At 39.2% G+C, this 23,226-nt stretch overlaps 2 protein-coding genes across 8 annotated transcripts in view; one reads left to right on the forward strand and one right to left on the reverse strand.

Annotated features, from left to right (window-relative positions):
• Positions 1-23,226, reverse strand: part of APLF (aprataxin and PNKP like factor) — a 111,460-nt gene that overhangs the window by 27,611 nt on the left and 60,623 nt on the right. For 3 of the 7 annotated variants that reach the window (XM_016948662.4, XM_009442603.5, XM_063789027.1), the window contains exons 7-8: positions 11,743-12,098; positions 4,664-4,789 (exon numbers count right to left, since the gene is read on the reverse strand). In XM_016948662.4, coding sequence (XP_016804151.1) covers positions 4,664-4,789; positions 11,743-12,098 — 482 coding nt within the window. Of the gene's footprint in view, positions 1-3,946; positions 4,126-4,663; positions 4,810-11,742; positions 12,099-23,226 lie in introns of those variants that run through there. The other 4 variants (XM_016948667.4, XM_016948665.3, XR_010149109.1 and 1 more) reach the window with 4 other exon arrangements.
• Positions 20,438-23,053, forward strand: LOC738175 (putative UPF0607 protein ENSP00000381514). The gene has a single exon (XM_054677933.2). The coding sequence runs from the start codon at positions 20,522-20,524 to the stop codon at positions 21,770-21,772; it is 1,251 nt and encodes a 416-aa protein (XP_054533908.1). The 5' UTR covers positions 20,438-20,521; the 3' UTR covers positions 21,773-23,053.

A 23,226-nucleotide genomic window follows, 5' to 3' on the forward strand; every position in this document is an offset into this window, starting at 1 on the left:
ACACTCTGGAAAAAATATTAAAAACAATAATCGGAAGGTAGTGGATAGCTACCAAAAGCAAACAGAAACTGGAGAGTCAACATGTGGAAGAAAGATACAGCTCTGAGTAAATTTCCCACTTTTATGGCTTTTTCACTGAGGACAAATTTACAGCTGGAGTACTAAGAAAAACTGACAGAATTAAGCAGATAAATAAACAAACCTATAATCATAGTGAAGGTTTTAATATTCCTCTCTCAGTAACTAGTAGAACCACCACAGGAAAAAAATCAACTAGCAAATATATAAAAAAATCTGAACAACACTATAACCATTTGACCAAATCGACATTTATAAAACCTTACTTCCAGCAACTAGAGAATACACATGTAAGTGCACACCATATGTTCAATAAAAGTCACCCATATGCTGGGCCAAAACAAATCTCAATAAATTTCCAAAGATTTAATTTCCAAAGTGTGTGCTATATAACCACATGGAATTAAATTATAAATCAATAATGATAATTATAATAGATATTAGAGCAATTCTCAAACATTTATAAATATCAAAGTAGACTTTCAGGTAAAAACATTTTAGAGACTAAGAGGGAAATAATATTCAAAGGACCAGGCAACTTTCACAATTTTTAGAACTGATATCTGATCAACCCTCTAGTTCAAACTATAAATTATTAGGAAATACAGGAGAATGTGATTAATGACATCCTGAAAATACAATCAACAAAATGCAAATGATGGAATCCTCTTCAGAACAAATGATTAGCTTTCTTCAACAAATATATAGCAAGGAAAAAATGAAGAGAAACCTATTGATTAAATAAGTTAAGAGACATGGCCATCTTTTGCCATATAGAACTTAAGCAGATCCTGATTCAGATAAACTGTTAAAAAAAAATGACACTATACGGAAATGTAGATACTTGACAGGATATTGAATAATATTAAAGATTTATTTAATAACAGTGTTGTGGTAGGTTTTTAGAGCTTATTTTTAGAGATACACCCTAAGATACTCATAGATAAAATGGGATGAAAAGATATGGGGTTAGGTATTTGCTTCAAAATAATACAGGGATGGGGTAGCAAGTGGTTTGGAGGTTGATGAAACAATATTGATCATGAGTCGATAGCTGCACAAACTAGGTGATGGATTTCACTAGAACTTATTCTACATTCTCTCCACTTGTGTTTATGGATAAAATTCTCCATTACAAAAGTTTTTTTTTTAACAAATGAAAAGGCATATCACCACAGTGCCATGAATTATATACAACATGAGCTATGAAAGGTGGCTTTGTTCCAAAATTATAAATAAATATATAAAACTATGTTTGTTCTACAAGTACATCTCAACACTGTTTCATCAACACTTAGCATTTGATGATTCTTTGGAAAAGAATTTGTTGAATGAATAAATAGGAGAAAAAAGTTACTTCAAGGTTATATGTTTATGTGTGTGTGCATGTGTGTCTAATGTCCCTGATTACTAATGACACTGAGTACTTTTTCATATGTGTTTAATATTTGGATTTCCTTTTGGGCAAAAAGGCTATGTATGTTACCAAGCAAAAAGCAATAGCAATTTAAAATATTTTTTCATGTGTTCTAGATATATGCTACTGTCAATTATGTGGGTTGCAAATATATTTTTTCTTACTCTGTGCTTTGTTTTTATTCTCTTAATGTTGTTTACTGATGGATTAAAAACACCTTACTTTTAATGTAGTCAAATAATTAAATGTTTTCCATTTTAATTATTTTTTGTTTCTTGTTTTAGAAAATAATCCCTGCTCTGAGATCATGAAACAATTCCCTTATATTTATTTTTAAAGCTATATTATTTTTAATTACGTTAGAGAAGACACCAATTCATCTGGAAGTTATTTGTTCAGATGACTGCAGTTTTGTCAGTAATGTTTTGAGTTATCTAAATTTACCTTCCTTCTTAAACAGTAAAGTGGAACAAAAGGCACAGTTGATTCCATTTTAGTCTCTGGATCCATTTTTTATTCAACAAAGATTTCTTGAACATCTATCTAATGTAAGTCAGCAGTCTGTTAGATATTGGAGATTTAACTGTAAATAAGTAAGTGTAATTCCTGAATCCTGACTTCATTTATAGTTGTAAAATAAGTAATTACAATAAATTTAGATGGCATATTAGTTTGTTCTCACATTGCTAATAAAGACATACCTGAGACTGGGTAATTTACAAACAAAAAAAATAAAGCTATATTATTTTGTTTTTTACATTTAGTACTAAGGGTCATCTGGAATTCAGTTTTTGACTATGGTGTCATATAAGGGTCAAATTTTATTTTTTCTTCAGATGAATATCTACTTATCCTCTTATAATTAATTGAAAAAATTCATTTTTCTCAATACCTGCAATGTCCCTTTTCATAAATATGTCACCTTACATATATAAGCCTATTTTGAAGTACCATTCTGTTCTGGTCATGTTACTTTATCTTTGTGCCCATACCACACTGCTTTAGTAACTATAAAGTATAACACATCCTGCCACCTATTCTTCATTATGTACGATTGTCATGGCTATTTTTATCCTTTGTAATCCATATACATTTTAGAATCACATTGTAAATTTCTTTATAAAAGCTAATATGATTTTGAATCAGTTTGTATACAAACCCATTTGAGGAAAACTGGTATTTTGACACTACTGAATAATTCAATCATGAACATTTTGATCTTCATAATTATTTAGGTCTTTCTGAAAAACATTTTCTCATTTTTACATTTAAAGTTTTATAGTTTTCTTCATAGAGGTTTCTACACCTTTTATATTTATTCCTAAGGACTCTTTACTTTTTGATGTTATAATCTTTAAAAAATTTTATTTTCTTACCGGTTAATGCTGGAATATACAAATACAATTGGTTTTATATATTGATTTTTGTAACCAGTAAGCATCCTAAGCACTTACTAAATTTATAACTCATCAGTGGGCCACTTTGTATTTACTGCATATACAATAATACCATCTGTTAACACAAAGTTTTATTTCTTCCTTTGCAATCCTTATCCATTTTCCTTTTCTTGTCTTAGTATACAGTCTTGAATCGCCACATAATGATGAACTGAAGTGGTAATAACAGGCATTCTTGTCTCAGTTCTGATTTCAGAAAGGAAATTTTTAATATTTTAAGTATAATATTTGCTATAAATTTTTTGTAGATATTCTTTTTGATATTAAAGAAGTTCCCTTCTATTCTTACTTTATAACAAGTTTTTTTCATAAATGAATGCTGATTTTGTTTTGTCAGGTTTTTTTCTTTCCAATCATCTATGGAGATGGCTTTTCTACTTATTCTGATGACACGGTAAATGAATTTATTTTTTAACATTAAAACATGCATTCCTTAGATAGACCCCATTTGGTCATATTATATTTTCCTTTTTATTTATCACTTGATTCTCATAACTTTTCTCCCCTCAGGATATTTACAACTATGTTCAAAAGTAAGCTTATCCTATAATTTTTCATTCTTGTATTATTCTTGCTGGGTTTTGGTATCAAACTTGTGCTGGTCTCACATCATGAATTGGGAAATACACCCTCTTTTACTTTCTTTGGAGTAGTTTGTGTAAAAATGAAGTGCTTCTTCTTTAAATGTTTGTTAGAACCTGCCATTAAAACCAAACAGATCTATCACTTCTTTGTGGAAAGCTTTAAATTATATATTAAATTTCTCTTATATTAACTCAATTTTTGACTGTATCTGTTTCTTAAAGTTGTATTTTTCTAGGAATTTGTTAATTTCTCCAAAAATTTTCAAGTTTATTGGTAAAGTTGATTATAATGAACACTTACCTTTCAAAAAAAGTATAAGTCATTCTCCTTTCTGGTCCTAGAAACTTACTTTGCCTTCTCATTGAAAACCACAATCACAGAAATAGAAACAACTTCAAATAGCCCAGTAGGTTCAGCAATCTGTATTTAAAATTATCTAAGAAAGATGGATGTCTGGAATTAAAGCTCTCTAAAGCTGAAATCACTACTTCTTTCTTTGGTAGTTTGTTTCATTTCAAGTGCATTCATCTATTAAGCAAAGTTGCAAGATACAAAGATGAGAGTCCTTGCTGTCAAGATACTTGCTGCCTGTAGGAAAAGATGTTCTGATAAAGAAACAAACATAATCTCATGAGATAAATCCTACTCTGTGCATGATACAGACAAGGACAAGATGCCATGAAAACTGAGAGGAGAAGTATTCTTACTCTTCCTTTAGGATTGGACTTTCTGTGTTGGCAAGAATAGTGGAGTAGTAAAAGTTCAGGAAGCAGAGGGATGCAGAGATAACATCCCAGATAGATTTATGTGTCACACCTAGGACATATAGAGTGAATTAAGTGTATATTGGGGTAGCATCCACAGCTTTTAAGTGATCTAATTTGCATTACAGAAAGTTGGAAATAAGGAAAAATTTCAGGCACTCGTAGATGTGTAACTTCAGTAATTCAGAATTAGCTAAAAGAAATATCATCCTACCTATTACCAACATGAAAACCTGTCATCTACAGAAGTTTAAAAATGAAAATTAAAAGGCTTGAGATAACAAGCTGCTGTCAGTTTCTCCTAGATAAGTAACAGAGATAAGAAAGAAAAGGAGTGCAGCCAAACATTTCAGTTTCTATACCTATAACAGGATGGTCCATAGGGACATTCAGGCCGGTCATCAGTCTCATCTTGGCCCACAATTTGTACACCTCCATAATCACTATCACCAGGATGGCTAAAATGTTGAAAATGAACAGGATTCTTCCTAGGAGGGCGACAAATATACTGTCAGAAAAAAAAAATAGGATATTCTAGATTTTTAGTGGATATAGCAGGAAACCAGACAATCCACATCTGGCTACCCTTGAACATAAACCAACATGCTACATTGATGACATAAGCGCAGATTACATCAACATGCTAAATTGATGACATAAAGTTGATGACATCAACTCAGTACAGGACTCTCACAGTAACATACTACATTTCTGGTGTCATGTGATGAGCCATGATATCAATAGACAACTTGCAAACATTACTATATATATGACACATATGTATGTAAGCATATAACATAAATATCATAAACATATATAGCTTTTCAAAACTTTTAATAAAATGAGCACATATATTGTACCCTCTGCTAAGATAAAAAACAGAACATTTCCAACATCCTAGAAAGGTCCCATGTGCCCTCTTCAATCACTAAATCCATTTACTACGCAAAGGTAACTATCCTAACTTCTAAAAGTGTTTTTCAAACTTTTCGGTCTCAAGACTCTTACACTAAAAAAAAGATTAAAACTCCAGAGAGCTTTTGTTTATATAGGATATTTACCCTATTAGAAATTATAAATGAGAAATTGAAAAAGTGCATTTATTGACTTAAATAGAACAATAATAAACCCTTTACATACTATCATAATAACATGTCTTAACATAAATAATTATTAACTTCCAAGAAAAAATTATTGTTTTATACTATGGAAATTTATTTAATCTCTACTTTAGAGAAGGCATTTGGCTTCTCATGCCTGCTTCTGCATTCAATCATTAACAACAACACATAACTTGTGGCCTCTGGGAAACTCCACTGTACACTTGTGAGAGAGTGAATGGCAGTAAAAAAAGGCATTCACAAAAAGTCACAATATTATTATGAAAATACTTTTGGGTCGGGTGTGGTGGCTCACACCTGTAATCCTAGCACTTTGGGAGGCCGAGGAGGGCAGATCACTTGAAGTCAGGAGTTCAAGACCAGCCTGGCCAACATGGTGAAACCCCATCTCTACTAAAAATACAACTAGCCGGGCTTGGTGGCGCACATCTGTAATCCCAGCTACTCAGGAGGCTGAGGCAGGAGAACTGCTTGAACCCAGGAGGCAGAGGTTGCAGTGAGCCAAGATTGTGCCACTGCACTCCAGCTTGGGTGACAGAGCAAGACTCCATCTCAAAAAAAAAAAAAAAAAGAAAATACAATTGACTTAACAGATTTCTTAAACGTGTTCTGGGGACACCCAGGGATCTCTGGATCATAATTTAAGAAGTGATATTATAAAACAACAGATCAGTATTGTCTGCCTTTGAACTTAAATGAAAATATATACTAGTATGTACTTCTTTGAACCAGCCCTTTTATATTTATATGATTAATTCATGTTGTTACATGTAGCAGTAAGTACGTTTTCAATACCATGTAGTAATAGCATCATCCATTTGATGATGGTATTATAATTTATCCATTTTACTACTGATAAACTTTTGGGTTCATTTCAGGTATTGACTTCTATAAGTAATACTGCAATGAGCATTCTAGTATAAGCCTTCTGATGCACATCTATATGCATTTTCCTGGGGATATAGTTAAGAATGGTCACAGGGTATGTATATGCTCAGGTTTGATAAATATTGCCAAATTTCCAAAATGACTGTATTAATTTTCACTCCCAGTAGAAGGTTATTAGAGTTCCAGTTTTTCAACAACCTCACCAACATTTAGCACTGTTAGGTTTCTTTTTTGTTTTTTCACGTGGCAGTATTTATAGCAGAGAGTGGCAAACCATGAACAGCAGGCCAAATCTGGCCTACTGCTTTTTTTAAACTGTGCTAAGAATATATATGTAACATAAAATTTACCATCTTAACAATTTCTATGTGCACAGTTCAGTAATGTTAAGTATATTCACATTGTTGTGCAACCAATCCCTAGAATTTTTTCAACCTGCGCAACTGAAAACTCTATACCCATTAAACAACAACTTCCCAGCTCCTTCTGTCCTCCCCAGAATCCACCATTCTGATTTCTGTTTCTCCCCACAGCCACTGGTAACTGCCATTCTAATTTCTGTTTTTATGAATCTAACTACTCTAGATACCTCCTACAAGTAGAATTATGAAGTATTTATCTTTTTGTGACTGGTTTATTTCACTTAGCATAGTGTCCTCAAGGTTCATACACATAGGAGCATGTGTCAGAATTTCCCTTCCTTTTAAGGCTGAATAATATTCCATCGTATGTATATACCAAATTTTCTTTATTCCTTCAATAATTGATGGACATGTGGGTTTCTTCTACCTCCTGGGTATTGTGAATATAGTGCTGCTATGAACTCTTTGAGATTCTGCTTTCAATTCTTATGGATATATATCCACAAGTGGAATTGCTATATAATATGGTAATTCTATCTTTAATTTTTTTGAGGAACTACCATACTGTTTCCCACAGTGGCTACAGCAATTTACACTCCCACCAACAATGCACAAAGGTTCCAATTTTTCCACATCCCCATCAACAATTGTTACTTGTTTTTCATTTTGTTTTTGAAAGTAGCCACCCTAATAGGTGTGAGGTGATATCTCAATGTGGTTATGGTCTGCATTTCCCTAATGTTTAGTGATGTTGAGCATCTTTTAATATGCTTGTTGGTCATTTGTATATTATCTTTAGAGAAATATCTATTTAAGTTCTTTCCCCAATTTCAAATTGGGTAATTTGTTTTTTGGTTGTTTAGTTATAGTTCTTTATGTATTCTAGACATTAATCCTTATCAGATATATAATTTGCAAATATTTTATCCCATTCCATAGGTTGTCATTTCACTCTGTGTTAATTTTGTTTTTTCATGTACAGAAGTTTTTAACTTTAAAAAGTCCAATTTTTCTATTTTTGCTTTTGTTGTCTGTGCTTTGGTGTCATATCCAAGAAATCTTTGTCAAATCCAATGTCATGAAGCTTCTCCCCCATTTTCTTCTAAGAGTCTTATAGTTTTAGATGTTTATAGTTTTATATGTTCAGATTATTTGATCCATTTTAAGTTATATTTTGAAAACAGGTGTAAGGCAAGCATCCAACTTCACTCTTGCATGTCAATATGCAGTTTTCTGAGCACTCTTTATTGAAAAAAATTTGTCCTTTCCTCTTTGATTTGTCTTGAGACCATTGTTGAAAATTATTTAACCATATATATGAGGATTTATTTATAGGCTCTCTAGTCTATTCCATTTGTCTATATGTCTATCTTTATGCCAGTACCACACTGTTTGGATTACTGTGGCTTTGTAATACATTTTAAAATCAGGAAGTGTGAGACCTCCAACTTTGATCATCTTCAAGACTGTTTTGGCTACTTGAGATCCCACATGATTTTAGAATATTTTTTTCTATTTCTGCCAAAAAAAACCATTAGGATTTTGATAGAGATTGCATTAATTCTGTAGATCACCTTGAATAGTATGAACATCTTCACTGTCTGTGCTGTCTATGGCTGCTTGCACACTATGACAGCATAATTAAGCAGTGGCAACAAAGACTGTACGGCCCAAGAAGCCAAAAATATTTACTGTCTGGCACTTTTAAAAGTTTGACAACCACTGATCTGTAGTATTATCTTTTAAAATGTGTTTCCCTACATGACTAACAAGCATTAAACCTTTCTTGTATGCTTACTGGCCATTTCACTGTTCTCTTTTGTGCAGTGCCTTTTGCTCATTTTTTTTTCTTAACTGAGTTGTCATTTTCTTATTGGTTGCTAGTTATTTATTTTTGATACAAGTTCTTTGACATATGTATAACAAATATCCTCATCTACTTTGTGCCTTGCCTTTTCACCCTTCTAATATTATATTTAAATATAACATAAAGGGTAATTTTAATTTTTATTTTGTCCAACTGATCAACTGGATAACATGATTATGATTACTTCATTTTATAACATGCTTAAGAAATCTTTGCCCAATGTCATGAATATATTCTGTTATCCTCTGCTACCTGTACTTTATATGTTTTATAAAAATCTATCTGAGATTTATTTTGTGATAGGTATAAGGCAGGAGTTAAGATTCATTATCTTTTCATATGAATATCCAATTACCAAACACCACTCATTGAAAGTTCATGCTTAACCCACAGATCTTCAGTGGTACCTTTGTCATAAACACAGACATGTAGGTTTGGTTTTGAACTCTTTAATCTCTTGCACTGATTACTGTTTATCTATCCTTGCACCAATATTAAACTGCATTATATATGGTAGCTTTATAATAAGGCTTTCTATCTAGTGACGTAAGTCTTTCAAGTTTGCACTTGAAGATTGTATTCAGAGTTCTACGTCCTTTGCTATTCCTCTATAAAGTCAGTTTGTCAACTTACACACATACACACACACACACACGCATGCACATACACCCTATTGGGATTTTGATAAAGACTTCTTTAAACTTACAGAGCGATTTTGAGGAAATGTATATCTTTACAATATTGATTCTTGCAACAGGTGCTAGACAGGATGTGGAGAAATAGGAACACTTTTACACTGTTGGTGGGAATGTAAATTAGTTCAACCATTGTGGAAGATAGCGTGACAATTCCACAAGGACCTAGAACCAGAAATATCTTTTGACCCAGCAATCCCATTACTGGGTATATACCTAAAGGATTATAAATCATTCTACTATAAAGACACATGCTAATGTATGTTTATGGCAGCACTATTCACAATAGCAAAGACTTGGAACCAACCCAAATGCCCATCAATGATACATTGGATAAAGAAAATGTGGCATATATACACCATGGAATACTATGCAGCCATAAAAAACAGTGAGTTCATGTCCTTTGCAGGGACATGGATGAAGCTAGAAACCATCATTCTCAGCCAACTAACACAAGAACAGGAAACCAAACACTGCATGTTCTCACTCATAAGTGGGAGTTGAACAATGAGAACACATGGACACAGGGAGGGGAACATTACATACTGGTGCCTGTTGGGGGGTGGGGGGCAAGGGGAGGGATAGCATTAGGAGAAATACCTAATGCATGTGGGGCTTAAAACCTAGATGATGGGTTGATGGGTGCAGAAAACCATGGCACATGTATACCTATATAACAAACCTGCACGTTCTGCACATGTATCCCAGAACTCAGAGTATAATAAGAAAAAGATTCTGAATTTTCAAAATTATACAATCATGTTACCTGTAAATAATTACAGTTTTATTTTTTCCTCTCTACTCTACATTAGTTATTTCTTTTTTTTTTTTGCCTTAGTGTACTGGCTATGATCTCTACTGCAATGTTGAATAGGAGTGGTGATAGCAGACATACTGGTTAGTTCCCAATATCATGGGAGAAACTCTAATCTTTCACCATTAAATATGAAGTTAGCTGTTGGTTTCTGTAGATATTCTGATTAAACTGAAGAAGTCTTTTCTATTCTTATATAATTAAGAATTTTTTTCATAAATGGGATGTTGAATTTTATTATATGACTTTTCTCTATTGAGATGACCATTATGAATTTTCTCTTTTAAATTGTGTTACGAAGTGAATTGTTCCCCACCTCCCAAAATTCATATGTTGAAGCCCTAATTTCCAGTGTGACTAATTTGGAGACAGGGGCTTTAAAAAGATGATTAAGGTTAAACGAGGTCATAAGGGTGGGGCCCAACCTAATATAACTGGTGTCCTTACAAGATGTGGAAAAGAGACCAGGAAGGTACATGTACAGAGAACAGGCTATGTGAGGACACAGTGAGAAAGTGGCAGTCTGCAAGCCAAGAAAAGAGGTCTCAGGAGAAAACAAACTTGCTGACACCATGATCTAGGGCTTCCAGCCTCCAGAACTATGGGAAAATACATTTCTGTTGTTTAAGCACCCAATCTGGTATTTTGTTATGGCAGCCCTGGCAAACTAATACAATCCAAGGTAACAGAAGGTATATATACTTCTATTCTGCAAGTTTTTACATTATGGTCCAGATGTGGAACTAAAGCCATTGCATATATACAAAAATGTTTCAAAAAGCATAAATCAGAACTATTCAAATTTAAAAATATGAGTTATTCAAGTGCTAAAATGGCAATACATTTTAAAGAGAATATGAATGTGAAATTAACAGAATATGTTAAAATATACTATTGCAATAAAGATATCTATCTTCTAGAAAATCCTGCTATAGGCTTTTAAGATACAGCGGGGGGAACTGAATGTTTTATATGTATACATGCTGACTAGTGTCTTATTGACACAGAAGACAAACTACCGGAAAGGATTGCTAGGATATTTGGTTTGGCAAGTTGGAATGGCAAGAAATCTTTCTGAAATAGGGTTATGTAATTATAAACATGTTACTATAAACACTGGATGAAAGTATAGCCTAAAAGTAAGAGATTATAATTTGAATTCTCAAAATAAGAAATTAGAGTATATAGGGCAGTGTAAATAAATGAAGCAAGTATAGGAGCAACCCATCAATCCAGGATTATTATATTCAGTTGTTTTACAGGGTACCATGATGATTCAAAGCACCATTAGAAAAATATAAAGAAAAGACACCTAAATACAACTTAAAATTATAGTTATATTGTAGACAACAACTATGTAGGAAGCCATCTCTCTAATATTTAAGAAAAGACTAAATAACAGGTATTTAGATCTGGGGGATTCAGTTTTCATGTCTGGATTCCCCAGTATTCAGATCCTCACATTAGTCAGCATGTCTATATATAAAAAATTTAATTCTCCCACTGTATCTTAAAAGCCTTAAAAGGATTTTCTAGAAAATATACTGAGGAAGTACAAATAGTAGAAACACGATAAAGCCCCTAACCTTTAGGCCAGTGGGTTTTATTAGGTTTTTAATATACTGTAGCATGTATCTACATAGCTACACGCTATCAAAATAATGGAATTAAATGTTACTGTAATTTCATTTTACCTATAGCAGTTTGCCCCATACATGCAGGATGTCCTCTTGACCTTGTTTCCTTCAGAACCTTGTAGAACTGAATCAGTTGCCTTTGCATGCAAAGTTTCAGAATTGGAGGGATTAGAGCTGGACTCAGAATGAGACCCTTGAGACTCATCCTGAAATGACTCGCCCTGGGCACTCGAACAATTTTCAGAACAGCTCATTGCCTCATCTTCTTTATGTGGTGTTCTTTTAGTGGCAATTTTATGTTTAGAAACTTTACCAAGTTCCTCTATTGGAAGTTTGTTTCTCTGTGCATTAGTCTTAATATTATTCATCTCTGTGTTACTTAATGTGATTGCAGAAAATGATTGTGGCATTTCCTGTAAAACAAATATGAAAAACATCAGAAATAAATGAAACATTTTTTAAAAGATATGAGCATAACAGCACAAAACTACAAGATCCATGCAAAATGTAAACTTAAAACTTCAAGATTCACATTTTAAAGTTATTAAATGCCACTATTTTCTATGTGCTTAGTTTAATAACTTAAAACATTTTTAGTTTTTTGAAAAGAAATTTGGCCAGGCACGGTGGCTCAGGCCTGTAATCCCAACACTTTGGAAGGCTGAGGCGGGTGGATCACCTGAGGTCAGGAGTTTGAAACCAGCCTGGCCAACAAGGTGAAACCCCATCTTTACTAAAAAATACAAAAAATTAGTTGAGCATGGTGGTGGGTGCCTGTAATCCCAGATATTTGGGAGGCTGAGGCAGGAGAATTGCTTGAACCTGAGAGGCAGAGGTTGCAGTGAGCTGAGATTGCACCATTGCACTCCAGCCTGGGCAACAAGAACAAGACTCCATCTCAAAGAAAAAAAAAAAGGAAAGAAAAGAAATTTACAGTTGTATCAAACCTTTACAATCATGTCAAACATTCAGTGAAAAATAACCAGAAAATACAAATAAAATATAAGGGAAGACATTTGCTTTCATTTGAATCTTTAACTTCTCTTAAATGTCACTGTTCAACAATGAGTCATGTTCTTAACATGTACGGTCCTTATAATTTCTCTTTTTTTTTTTTTTTTGAGATGGAGTCTTGCTCTGTCTCCAAACCTGGAGTGTGGTGGCACGATATCTGCTCACTGCAACCTCCGCCTCCCAGGTTCAAGTGATTCTCCCACCTCAGCCTCCTGAGTAGCTGGGATTACAGGCACATGCTACCATGCCCAGCTAATTTTTGTATGTTTAGTAGAGACGGGGTTTCACTGTTGGCCAAGCTGGTCTCGAACTCCTGACCTCAGGTGATCTGCCTGCCCTGGCTTCTCAAAGTGTTGGGATTACAGGCATGAGACACCGTGCCTAGCCCCTTATAATTTCTTATAAGCTACTGCAATACTTTATTTCTGCCCTCTAAATGTAATCATGATTTTACCATAGCTGAATGACAAAACTGTTTTGCCCCCACAGAAAATTTTGCGTAAAGCTATGTTCTGACCAACTTGGAAAAAGATAGGATTCCTTTAAATTTGTCTTAATAAAGTTCTGAGTTTAACCAAACTGAAGGTGCTTTGAACCAAATAAATACTCTCATTAGCACTGCAGAACCTTTATAATTTATACTTACCAACAGCACAAACAATAAGCCTGGTCTTATTCTGTTAAAAATGACCTCTTAATTACTTATACTTCCCGTGGAGTAGAAACAATGCTCAGATATACCCCAGTTCTCCTGGTAACCATTTCTAGGATGTGATAACAACATACCAGATAACACATCAATGTTTGCTTCCACTTATAACTAAAGACTCATGTATGCTGGATGCCATCTGAAAAAAAGCTGGTTTTACATGACCTAATATTCAATAGCTTAAATTTCTTAAGAAGATATTTCATTTTTTAAGAAACAGTGCATTAAAATGCTACCCAAACTGACTAACTGCCTTGAAAAAAGGAACCTAGATCTTATCATGGTTCTTGTATAGTAACAGATAACCTATGGGGAAAGCAATCCTTTGGCTACACTGGCAACATTCATGTCATGTCTCTCTAAAACATACGCTCTTTGCTCCCACGCTGCACAAGTACACCCCAATCTCAACCCCCCAACTCCAGGACCAACTGGTCTGTACCAGCAACTGGAACTCTCGAGTGAGAATTGGGCAATCCTAACCCACCTCCCTACTAGGCAGTACCCCCTGGGTCAGTTCTCCCCAGTTTTCTTTTTCCTTTTTCAGGTAGCAGTGGAGCAGATCAGCAAATCCACTGGCTAACAGATGTTCAATAAAATGTATCTCTTGTTCCTGCTGGCATTTCCAAGCTCCACAAGTAATTATCTTAGAATGCCCCTCTTCTCTTGATTTTAGAAAAGGAAGAAATAATTTCCCCCATAAACACTGCACTTCCCTTAATCTTAAAACCTTTTGGCCTCTCAATTCCCTTTGTATCAAGCCTAGGGGGTTGGGATGGCAATTGCTTTTCATACCTTTCAATAAACCATAAAGGGAAAGGGCTGTTTCTTACTGCTGAGGGCCCCTTAACATGGGATACTTTATTAGTACTTCTATTCCCAGCTTTGAGCCTTAGCAGCAGTTCTGGGACAAGGAAACAATCCCACTCAATATCTTATCACATTAAAAAAAAAAAAAAGAGCACAGCTAGGGAAGTGGTTAAATAAATTAATTATATTCTTACTATGAAATACTATGCAGATATTAAAATAATAATGACACACCTAAAGATGTTTTTTAACTGAACAAGAATAATATCCATACTTGGTGCCATTTAGCTTTTAAAAAAATTCCTTATATATCTATGTGCACATTCATCTGTGTAAATCCAAATGAAAAGAGTTAGAAGGATACAAACCAAAAAATTAGTAAGGCAATGAGATCGAAGGATGAGGCAAATGGAGGTTTTCATTATTTACTTCAAATGCTTCTGATACTTCCATTTTTGACAATAAGCATCTATTATGTTGCCATTTAAAAATAAAAAATAAACCAACGAAAATGAAATATAATAAAATCCATAGTATCATATTTCAACTCCATCTACTTCCATGAATTAGAGAAGAGTTTGTTTTATTTTTAAATCCTCACAAGGAGTAGGTTTAACATGTTAACTTATTCTAAAAGAGAAAGGAATGTTAAAGTCCCAAATATCAATACTATGGATTAGGGGTTCTCAAATATATTTTAAGAGGCACAAAAGCTGGAAATCATAATGCTCTTTATGGAACTCCATGAAATATTGATTTATAGTACACCCTTGGCATTCAAGAATTTAACATTCATGGCTTAAATTATTTATAAATGACCCCAAAATCCATTACATGCAGTAATTTGTAAGTTTGCTGAGACATAAATTTGCACTGTGCCAATTACAAAGCTCAGGAGCTACAGTAAGTCACTGAACTGATGAGTGAGGGAACAGGAAAGATGGAAGTTGCTCTGTACTTGGAAGAAGTAGGAGAAAGGCAGACAGCTCTATATTTCCTAAGCATCCCACATTGCTTATTTCTTACATTAGATGAAAATGGGCAGGACTAAATGTGGAAGGCTGGCGACTCATGATAGAGTGGCCAAATCCCCTACAATGTAAATATACATGTTAGAGACCTGAGGGACGGAACAGCATGGAGCTGGTAGAGGGTGACCTGGGTGTTTGGAGGTGGTGGGAATGTATTATTAAGGCTATTAAAATAGCCGGTTAACTTCTCAAACAAGCTCTTCCCCTGCCCCTCAACCATCTGAGTGTGAATGTACTAGAAGGGACAAGATAAAGAACTTCCACCTAGAACAATTTCAATCAAGTAATTTATTGCTGTTTCCAAACTGCTCCTGGCAAGAATGTCTGTGGTGACAAATTACCTTAAAAGTCCTGTCTCAATCCCATTAACACTGACTAACGCTAAAGACTAAAAACTCCTAACCTCTAGCCCCAACTTCACTCCTGAGCTTCAAACTCATATAGCCAGACATTTCTTTCTCAATGTTCTATGCTCCTCAAACTCTAAATGTCAAAACTGTCTTTCTGCCTCTGTGTTCTCTGCCATAGTTTCTGCCAACATATTTCATCTATTCATGCTAGCCAGAAATTTAGAAGCTTTTTACTCCTTCTTGCCCTCTCTCCCCAGATCCAAGCAAGAAGTCCTACAATTTTATTCCTGAATACTTTTATAATCCAATACTTCTTACCATCCTTAAAGTCACTGCCCTAGTTTAGATTCTCTATTTCTTCACTTTGTTAATGCCACAATCTCTTCCCTTACCTCCAAGTCTTTTATCTTGTTCTTTTCCAATCTCTCCTCTAGTGAGCTGCCAGAATTACCTCTGTGATTGAAAACATTTCAAGGGCCCTTCTCTATGAACTGGTCGCACTGCTGTCTTCACCCTATGAGACCTGGTAACTTGCTCTGACCAAAAGAATTCAGCAAAAATTACAATTCCAGTTATAGGCCTTAAAAGATCTAACAGCTTTGACATCACTCTCTTGGGGCCCAGATGTCAGGTGAAGATGCTCAATCTAGGCTACTTCATGGTACAGGGAGGGAGGTGGGCCCAGCCAGCCCCCAGCCATTCCATCAACCTTTGCTGAGGCACCATTCACACGAGTAAAGCTATCACAGATGCTTCATCTTCAGCTGAGTTCTCAGCTGAATGAAGCCCAGCTGACACCAAAAACATGTCATAAAAGAATTGCCCCGCTGACCCCAGCCAACCCACACAATTATAAGACAGAATATAATCATAATCACTGACATGATCATGTTGTGTTAAGCCACTAAGAGTTGGGGTAGCTTGTTTCACAGCAATAGACAGTTAAAACACTTTACCATACTATTTTCGCTTATGTTGTTTCAGTTAGGCTTCCTTCTGTCATTTACAAGAGTTCTCATTAGATTATAATATAATATAGATTATAAAGGAAATACATAGTCTGTTTTGTAGCTGTGATAACAGAATATCACAAACTCGGAAATTTATAAAGAACAGAAATTTATTATCTCACAGTTGTGGGGTCTGGGAAGTCCAAGATCAAGGCACCAGCATCTGGTGTGAGGCTCCTTACTGCATTCTTACATGAGGGAAGGTGGAAGGGCATGAGAGGATGAATGCTGTGCCCTTATATGGCAGAAGAGTGAAAGAGTGTAAACCCACTTCTACAAGCCAAGCCCCCGACCTTTTTTTTAGAGATGAGGTCTCCTTATGTCACCCAGGCTGGCCTTAAACTCCTGGGCTTAAGCAATCCTCCTGCTTCAGCCTCCCAAGTAGCTGGGACTACAGGTGCATGTCACCGCATCCAGCTTCACAAGCCCTTTTTATAGCAGCATTATCCATTCATGAGCAAAGAGCCCTCATAACCTAAACAGCCTCCCATTAGGCCCACCTCCCAATACTGTTGCTCTGAGGATTAAGTTTCAACATAAATCTTTAGAGGAGATAAAAACACTCAAACCATGGCAACCATCCTTTTCACTAAAGTTAATCAATTCAAGTACCCTCATTTTCACATCTAAATTAGAAAGTCACATAACTGGGAAGGAGTTGTAGAAAGACATACAAGAACTGATGAAAAATATAGACTATTTCTGACAACTGTCTTATGAAGAGAAGTTACTACAGTCACAAAACTCTTTACATAGTCTAATACGTATGGTAGAAAAATTCATTATACCCAAAATGAAAATACCTACATTTGAAGCCAAGGTTCCTAACAATGTGACCTTGGGCCTCAGTTTCCTCTGAGGTGTTCAATGATGATACAACGGTAGCTCTTAATTTTGAAGGGACACTAAAATTGGGAGAGTTTAAGATACCACTGATGCACAGGTTCCACACACCAAATGAATCAGAATCTCAGTAACAAGGTCTAGTTGGGCATAAGTGATTTTTGTCCCTTCTCTCCACTGCTTCTCCTACTTTTCCCTAAGAGAATGTAATTCTTTCCAAGTACATTGATCCAAATGTAGGCCTGGCCAAACTGTTGTTAGTTTTTTGTAGCTGGCAACCTCCTGCCATTAGACTAGATAGGTCAGCCTAGCCTCTTGTTTTCTCTCACACCTGCTCTGCACTACAGCTATCCCTTTAGGACTAGCTGTTCTAAAGGTTCAGTGTTCAGACTCAAACTGGGCAGGGATGGAGGGTGGGGTCTGGAAAGGCTCTGCTGGGATTTTCAGTCTAAGTCATATTTTCTGGCTCAGCTTTACCAGAGAGCCCTGCATAAAGGATCATGAAAATTTAAGCCTTATTTTTCCTGTGCTAGAAGAGGTAAATCTTCCTCACAAGGAAGGGAAGGAAAAGCAACTGGCCAAATAGAACTTGGGCATTCCTCGGACCTGGTTGTAATACTCCCTTGATGTCATCAAAACCTCACAAATAGCTTGAATATCTTGGATCTGCTCCTCTCTATAATCTATCAATTAAGATGTTTCTCAAAGTTTTTCTTGTGATTATCAAACCTTATGGGTTGGGATAAACAGAGGAAAACACGTATACTACAGATTTTCTTCTGAACACATTAATTTCTCTTGAAAAAAGGCAACGTCAATTGACATGTTCAGAGTTCAGAGAATAGAGTATATGAGGGCTCAAAGTTTATACAAAACAAATTTTGTTTTAGTAAGTTTTATGGAAAATATATGTGGGCCAGAAAACATTTTGTTTTCATTTATTAAGCTTGCCTCCATAAGTAAAGCAAAGGAACTGAGTGTATAGTGACCAGGCCCCACTTCTGTAGCTGGAAGACAGGCTCCAGTGAGAAGCTGGTTCCTCTCTCTGGGAGAGACGGTAGGAGTGAGGAGAATATATTCGAAGATTAACCTCTAAGGTAGATGTTGGCATTTCAATCATTTCGGTGCACAGTCTTCCATGACCAATCCTCTTCCTTTGGTTTTACCTGAGACTAAGACAGGGATCCACAGAGCTCAGCCATGGGACTACAAGGATCATGAAAACTGTCATCATAAGCTACCTCTCGCTAGAGAGGAAGCACGCCTGAACTTTCTGTCCTGGGGCCATCTTTATCTTTCTCTCTCTTTTTAAGTACTTCCAATAAATAGTCCTCATTTTCTTTAAGTACCCAGTGTTACAGAATGCGTATTTCAGCCAAACCATCCTAGTGAGTTAGCAAAAATTGAAAGAGGAAAGAAGGTCTAGAAATACTGTCAGCCCAGAAGTGATCCTACAACAGGCTCTTAAGAACTATCCCATCAATTTGTTTTTCTCATCACACTTAGCAAGAAAATGGTGGTTAAATGCAATCTGAGAACAACCAATGGAATAAGAGAAATCAGGTTTTCAGAATGGAGGTGCCAAATTATGACCAGAGTCAAGTGGTCCTCCCTTTTTTTTCCAGTCTGAAATTTTTTTTTAACTTCTTGCCTTTTAATAATATCTTTGAATATAGATGGTTTCAATTCTCCAATAACAAGATGTAGAGTGGCCAAATGGTTTTTCATACATGTTTCCCTAGTCCAGACACCCAAGAGTATGTCCCTCTCTTGGGCATAAGAAAACCTAGAGTTATATTTAGGGCATCATGTGTGGTGAATAGTTGACCAAGCTGGCATGCTCACAATGACCAAATTATGTTTATCATATTTTAATCCAATACATTGATCTACTATGAACTTGTAAATAATGTATTTGCTTTCTAGACACATTCCAGGAAGACCAGAGAAACTGACTTTTATCCATATGGAATAATCCACTGGCAAATTTCTTTTAGGACAGACCAAAGCTGATCTAGAACATAATCTTTACATACTTGGATCCTTCCCATCAGACGAGAAAGAACATCTGGGGTGAAAGGCTCCATTAGAAGAGCAATGTGGGATGGTGCTGTGCTGACAACTGGTAGTTCCTGCCCTACATCTTTGTAGAGGACTGGAGCCCAGAGCATGCCATGGTCAACTTGTATGTTGAAGTGAAGACCTCCTTCGAGGTGTGCATGTGCTTATTACAGATATGCCACGGTGCTAAGTATGCCACGGTGCTAAGTACCCCAGGATGACAAGAAAAAATAAGAATAGATGCTGTATCCATGATCATGAGGCACACAGGCCAGAGCGCCAGCTGTGGAAACGCACAGCCCGGGTTCAAAGCCTGGCTGGGCCATGACCACCTGAATGACCTGAGGAATGGTCTCAGGCAAATTTGTAAAAAGTGGAGACCCTGCCTGCCAGGGAGGCATGTGGTAAGAGGCACATCCAGTCAGGTCAGGGCACCGCGTCCTCTCTTTGGAAACCTGCGGAGCGAGGCTGGTGGCCCTTGAGGCCACGGCAGCCATGGAGAAGGTGGGCCTGGCTCCAGGCAGCACAGAGGCACTGGAGAGGCCCCGGGGGAGCCTGGCGGGATCTGGCTGGTCCTGCGCTCTGCTTCCAGGTTCTGGCCCTGTAACCCGGGGGATGGGGCCGGCCAAGACAGGACCACTGGGTGCCAGCCAGCACCTGGGCCAGGCGCCAGGCGGAAGGGCTCTGGCGGATCAGCCCCGCACCCCCAACAGCCCCACGGGGGGCCCATCCAGGGCCACACACCTGCCCCCAGGAGCAGCACGTCCCTGAGGCTAGAGTCCAGCTGGACCGGTGGAAGGGTCTCACCCTTTGCCCTCTGACTCCCCTTGCAGGCACCCTCACTGGGCTCCTAAGCACTCCTCCACACCCTGGCTCTGTCACCAGCCCCGTGGTGATGTCATAAACTCCCAGATGCCCAGTGTGCACCCAGCCACAGAGAAGTGGGTGACTTAGGAGTATCCTCTCCGCTTCTGACCCTTAGTTTCGTCTGTGCACAACTCGCTCAAAATGGGCAACTCACTAAGCGTATTTTGTTCCTGGTTCCACCACAGGTCCTGGCCATGCCATCGGCAACCTGCTCATCTTGTCCGTGAGGCCTTCCCAGCTGGCCGGGCTCACCCCGCGGCTCCTGCACCTGTGCCTGCCCCGGGAATCTGGGGCCGTTTCCCACTCCTCTTCAACCGTCAGCGACATCTTGGGCCTTCTTTTCCAGTCAGGTGTGACGGCGCCCCTGTGAGGCTGTGTCTTATCCCTCGGAACACGGGCACCCCACAGAGGGTCCTGCCTCCTGTGGTCTGGAGCCCCCCCTCAAGGAAGAAACCTGTGCTGTCTGCTCGCAACTCCAGGATGTTTGGATACCTCAGCCCCGTGAGGATCCCTCGTCTCAGAGGCAAGTTTAACCTTCAACTTCCTTCATTAGATGAGCAGGTGATCCTAGCCAGGCTCCCGAAAACGGAGGTGAGGGCAGAAGAGCCCAAAGAAGCAACGGAGACGAAAGACCAGGTAGAGACCCAGGAGCAGGAGGACAATAAAAGGGGCCCCTGTAGCAATGGGGAAGCAGCCTCCACCTCTAGGCCCCTGGAGACTCAGGGAAACCTCACTTCCTCCTGGTACAATCCCAGGCCCTTGGAGGGAAATGTCCACCTCAAGAGCTTGACAGAAAACAACCAGACTGACAAGGCCCAGGTGCATGCAGTGAGTTTCTACTCCAAGGGCCATGGAGTCGCCAGTTCACACAGCCCTGCTGGAGGCATCCTTCCCTTTGGGAAGCCTGACCCACTTCCAACAGTGCTCCCTGCCCCAGTTCTGGGCTGCTCCCTGTGGCCAGAGAAGGTGGCCTTGAAGGTGCTGGGTAAAGACCACCTGCCCAGCTCTCCAGGCTTGCTGACGGTGGGGGAGGACATGCAGCCCAAGGATCCTGCAACTCTTGGATCAAGTAGGTCTTCTCCACCCAGAGCTGCCGGCCACAGGTCCCGCAAAAGAAAACTGTCGGGGCCACCACTGCAGCTGCAACCGACCCCTCCCCTGCAACTGAGGTGGGAGAGAGATGAGAGGCCCCCACCGACTAAGCTTCCATGTCTATCTCCTGAGGCACTGTTGGTGGGTCAGGCTTCCCAAAGAGAAGGATGCCTCCAGCAGGGCAACATGCGTAAGAACATGAGGGTGTTAAGGAGAACATCAAAATTCAGGAGACTAAGACAGCTGCTTAAGAGGAGAAAGAAGAGACAGCAGGGCAGGCGTGGTGGCCCACGCCTGTAATCCAGCACTTTGGGAGGCCCAGGTGGGCAGATCAGGAGGTCAAGAGATTGAGACCTGAGGAGCATCTCTGCCTGCACCATCTGGGAAGTGAGGACCGCCTCTGCCCGGCTGCTCCACCGTCTGGGAAGTGAGAAGCGCCTCTGCTTGGCCACCGCACCGTCTGGGCAGTGAGGAGTGCCTCTGCCTAGCCCCCGCCCTCTCTGGGAAGTGACGAGAGCCTCTGCCCAGCCGCCTCACAGTCTGGGAAGTGAAGAGCGCCTCTGCCCGGGCCCTGCCCCGTCTGGGCAGTGAGGAGTGCCTCTGCCAGGCCACCACCCTGTCTGGGAAGTGAGAAGCGCCTCTGCCCGGCTGCTCCACCATCTGGGAAGTGAGGAGTGCCTCTGCCTGGCCACCGCACCATCTGGGCAGTGAGGAGCGCCTCTGCCCGGCCCCCGCCCTCTCCGGGAAGTGACGAGCACCTCTGCCCGGCTGCCTCACAGTCTGGGAAGTGAGGAGCGCCTCTGCCCGGGCCCTGCCCTGTCTGGGCAGTGAGGAGTGCCTCTGCCAGGCTGCCGCCCTGTCTGGGAAGTGAGGAGCACCTCTGCCCGGCTGCCATCCTGTCTGCGAATTGAGGAGTGCCTCTGCCCGGCCCCCTTACACTCTGGGAAGTGAGGAGCACTTCTGCCTGGCCACTGCCCTGTCTGGGAAGTGAGGGGCGCCTCTGCCCAGCTGCCCACCATCTGGGAATTGAGAAGGAGCACCACCTCTGCCCGGCCTCCACCCCATCTGGGAAGTGACGAGCACCTCTGCCCGGCTGCCTCACAGTATGGAAAGTGAGGAGCGCCTCTGCCCAGCCGCCATCCTGTCTGCGAAGTGAGGAGTGCCTCTGCCCCGCCTCACCGTCTGGGAAATGAGGAGTGCCTCTGCCTGGCCACCGTCCCATCTGGGAAGTGAGAAGTGCCTCTGCCCCACCTCCTCACCGTCTGGGAAATGAGGAGTGCCTCTGCCTGGCCACCATCCCATCTGGGAAGTGAGGAGCGCTTCTGCCCAGCCACTGCCCTGTCTGGAAAGTGAGGAGCACCTCTGCCCGGCCCCCTCACCGTTTGTAAGGGAGGAGCACCTCTGCCCAGCCCCTGCACCATCTGGGAAGTGAGGAGCGCCTCTGCCCGGCCCCCTCACCATCTGGGAAGTGAGGAGAGTCTCTGCCCGGCTACTGCGCAACCTTCCAAGTGTGAAGTGACAGCCTTGTGTGTGATCTTTCTGCCTTCCCCAAGTTTGCATTTTCGACATTAAAGTTTACTTTTTAATTAAAAAAAAAGGAGATCGAGATCATTCCGGCCAACATGGTGAAACTCCGTCTCTACTGAAAATACAAAAATTAGGCGGGCATGGTAGCTTGTGCCTGTAGTCCCAGCTACTCGGGAGGCTGAGGCAGGAAAATGGCTTGAACCCAGGAGGTGGAGGTTGCAGTGAGC

Source organism: Pan troglodytes, chromosome 12, assembly GCF_028858775.2.
Source record: "Pan troglodytes isolate AG18354 chromosome 12, NHGRI_mPanTro3-v2.0_pri, whole genome shotgun sequence".
Lineage (NCBI taxonomy): Eukaryota > Metazoa > Chordata > Mammalia > Primates > Hominidae > Pan > Pan troglodytes.